At 51.1% G+C, this 2,952-nt stretch overlaps 1 protein-coding gene across 1 annotated transcript in view; it reads left to right on the plus strand.

Moving 5' to 3' along the window:
* The window catches only part of LOC120512582 (calmodulin-regulated spectrin-associated protein 3-like), a gene marked incomplete at its 3' end in the record, with an annotated part of 8,363 nt that extends 6,294 nt beyond the window's left edge, over positions 1-2,069 (plus strand). The window contains exons 8-12 of the mRNA XM_039731044.1: positions 60-132; positions 463-528; positions 1,338-1,386; positions 1,495-1,557; positions 2,007-2,069. Of these exons, the coding sequence (XP_039586978.1) occupies positions 60-132; positions 463-528; positions 1,338-1,386; positions 1,495-1,557; positions 2,007-2,069 (314 nt within the window). The remainder of the gene's footprint in view (positions 1-59; positions 133-462; positions 529-1,337; positions 1,387-1,494; positions 1,558-2,006) is intronic.
* Between the last annotated feature and the right edge of the window lie 883 nt (positions 2,070-2,952).

Below are 2,952 nucleotides of genomic sequence, written 5' to 3' on the forward strand. Positions count from 1 at the left end.
GATCTGGGGGGCTCATTTGGGTCTGGGGGTGACCCCATTTCTCTCTCCCCCCCCCAAAGGTCTCCTGCCCCACTCCCCCTCCCTCCCCCACGGCGACGCCTTCGGGAAGGGCTGGAGCAAGAGACCCCTCAGGTGAGGGGGTCCGGGGGGGATTTTGGGGGGTCCTGGGGGGATTTGGGGTGACGAGTCAGTTTTGAGGTGATTTGGTTCAGATTTGGGGCAATTTGGATCAAATTTGGGGTGATTTGGATCAGATTTGAAGTGATTCAGGTCAAATTTGGGTCCAATTTTGGGCGATCCGAGTCCGATTTAGCTCAGATTTGGGTCAAATTTGGGCCGATTTACCTCAAATTTGAGGCGATTTTTCTCCAATTTGGGTTCAGATTTGAACTCGGCCACTTTGGGGCCACCTCGGTGACACTTTTGGGGTGTCCCCCCCCCCATTATTTTTGTCCCCTGCAGCCACCCCCTGTCCCAAGCCGTGTCCTTCAGCATCCCCTTCGGCCTGGACAGCGACGTCGACAGGGGGTCCTGAGGGGTTTAGGGGGTCCTAAGAGGGTTTTGGGGGGTTCCAGGTGGGTTTGGGGTGGATTTGGGGGGTCCTGAGGGATTTGGGGTTGTCCTAGGAGTGTTTTGGGCTGATTTGAGTCAGATTTGGGGTGACTTGGGTCACTTTTGGGTGGGATTTGAGGCAATTTGGGTCAAATTTCAGTCAGATTTGGGGTGACTGGAATCAGTTTTGGGGTGATTTGAGGTGATTTAGGTCAAATTTGGGGTGACTTTGGTCAGTTTTGGGTGGGATTTGGGGCGATTTGAGGTGATTTGGATCAGATTTGGGGTGATTTGGGATTATTTGCATCAGTTTTGGGGTGATTTGAGGTGATTTGAGGTGATTTGGGTCAGTTTTGAGAGGATTTGGGTCAGTTTTGGGTGGGATTTGGGGCGATTTGAGGTGATTTGGATCAAATTTGGGATGACTGGGGTCAAATTTGGGGTGATTTGGATCAGGTTTGGGGTGATTTGGGATTATTTGGGTCAGTTTCAGGTGGGATTTGGGTCAGTTTTGGGGTGATTTGGCTCAAATTTGGGGTGATTTGTGGTGACTCGAGTCAGTTTTTGGTCAAATTTGAGGTGATTTGGGATTTTTTGGGTCAGTTTTGGGGTGATTTGAGGTGATTTAGGTCACATTTGTGGTGACTTGGGTCAGTTTTAGGTCAAATTTGGTGCGATTTGAGTCCAATTTAGGCCAATTTACCTCAAATTTGAGGCGATTTCGCTCCAATTCTTGAGGATTTGGGGAGATTTGGGGGAAATTCGGGTCAGATTCAGACCCGCAGCTTGCTGCGCTTCACCGACGGCCAGGAGGACGAGCAGGACGAGCAGGAGGTGAGATTGGGAAAATTCGGGGAGATTTGGGAACATTCCGGACAGATTTGGGGGAATTCAAGTTGGATTTGGTGGAATTCGGGTCAGATTTGGGGAAATTCGGGTCAGATTCAGACCCGCAGCTCGCTGCGCTTCGCCGACGGCCAGGAGGACGAGCAGGACGAGCAGGAGGTGAGATTGGGGAAATTCGGGGAGATTTGGGGTGATTTGGGTCAAATTTGAGGAAATTCAGGTCAGATTTGCGGGGGGGTTTCTGTAGGATTTGGGTCGGATTTGGGGGAATTCAAGTTGGATTTGGGGGAATTCGGGTCAGATTTGGGGGAATTCGGGTCAGATTCAGACCCGCAGCTCGCTTCGCTTTGCTGCCACTTTAGTGCCACTTTGCTGCCACTTTGGTGCCACTTTAGTGACAGTTTAGTGCCACTTTGCTGCCACTTTAGTGCCAATTTGCTGCCACTTTGGAGCCACTTTAGTGACAGTTTAGTGCCACTTTGCTGCCACTTTAGTGCCAATTTGCTGCCACTTTGGAGCCACTTTACCAGTCAGATTTGGGGGAATTCAAGTTGGATTTGGGGAAATTCGGGTCAGATTTGGGTCAGATTTGGGGAAATTCGGGTCAGATTCAGACCCGCAGCTCGCTGCGCTTCGCCGACGGCCAGGAGGACGAGCAGGACGAGGAGGAGGTGAGATTGGGGGGAATTCGGGGAGATTTGGGGAAATTCGGGTCAGATTTGGGATGATTCCAGTCGGATTTGGGGAAATTCAGGTCAGATTTGGCTGTTTTCACTCAAATTCACCTCAACTTCCCCCATTTTAACTCAAGTCCCAGCTGATTTCTCCCCAATCCCCGCTCACGTTTTCCTTGAGGTGACATTTTAGTGACATTTTAGTGACACTTTACTGCCACTCTGGTGCCACTTTGGTTACATTTTATTGACACTTTGCTGCCACTCTGGTGCCCCTTTGGCCCCACTCTGCTGCCACTTTAGTGACAGTTTAGTGCCACTCTGCTGCCACTCTGCTGCCACTCTGGTGCCACTTTGGTGCCACTTTGCTGCCACTCTGCTGCCACTTTGCTGCCACTTTGGTGCCACTTTGGTGCAACTCTGCTGCCACTTTGGTCCCCCTTTGCTGCCACTTTAGTGCCACTTTCATGCCACTTTCGTGCCACTTTTATGCCACTTTGGTGTCACTTTGCTGCCACTTTGGCCCTACTTTAGTGTCACTTTAGTGACACTTTAGTGCCACTTTGCTGCCACTCTGGTGCCACTTTAGTGACAGTTTAGTGCCACTTTCATGCCACTTTGGTGACAGTTTAGTGCCACTCTGCTGCCACTTTGGTGACAGTTTAATGCCACTTTGCTGCCACTTTGGCCCCACTCTGGTGCCACTTCAGTGACAGTTTAGTGCCACTCTGCTGCCACTTTGGCCCCACTCTGGTGCCACTTCAGTGACACTTTAGTGCCACTCTGCTGCCACTTTGCTGCCACTCTGGTGCCACTTTAGTGACAGTTTAGTGCCACTCTGGTGCCACTTTGGTGACAGTTTAGTGCCACCCCGGTGCCA

Source organism: Passer montanus, unplaced genomic scaffold (genome assembly GCF_014805655.1).
Source record: "Passer montanus isolate IOZ18808 unplaced genomic scaffold, ASM1480565v1 scaffold753, whole genome shotgun sequence".
Classification (NCBI taxonomy): domain Eukaryota; kingdom Metazoa; phylum Chordata; class Aves; order Passeriformes; family Passeridae; genus Passer; species Passer montanus.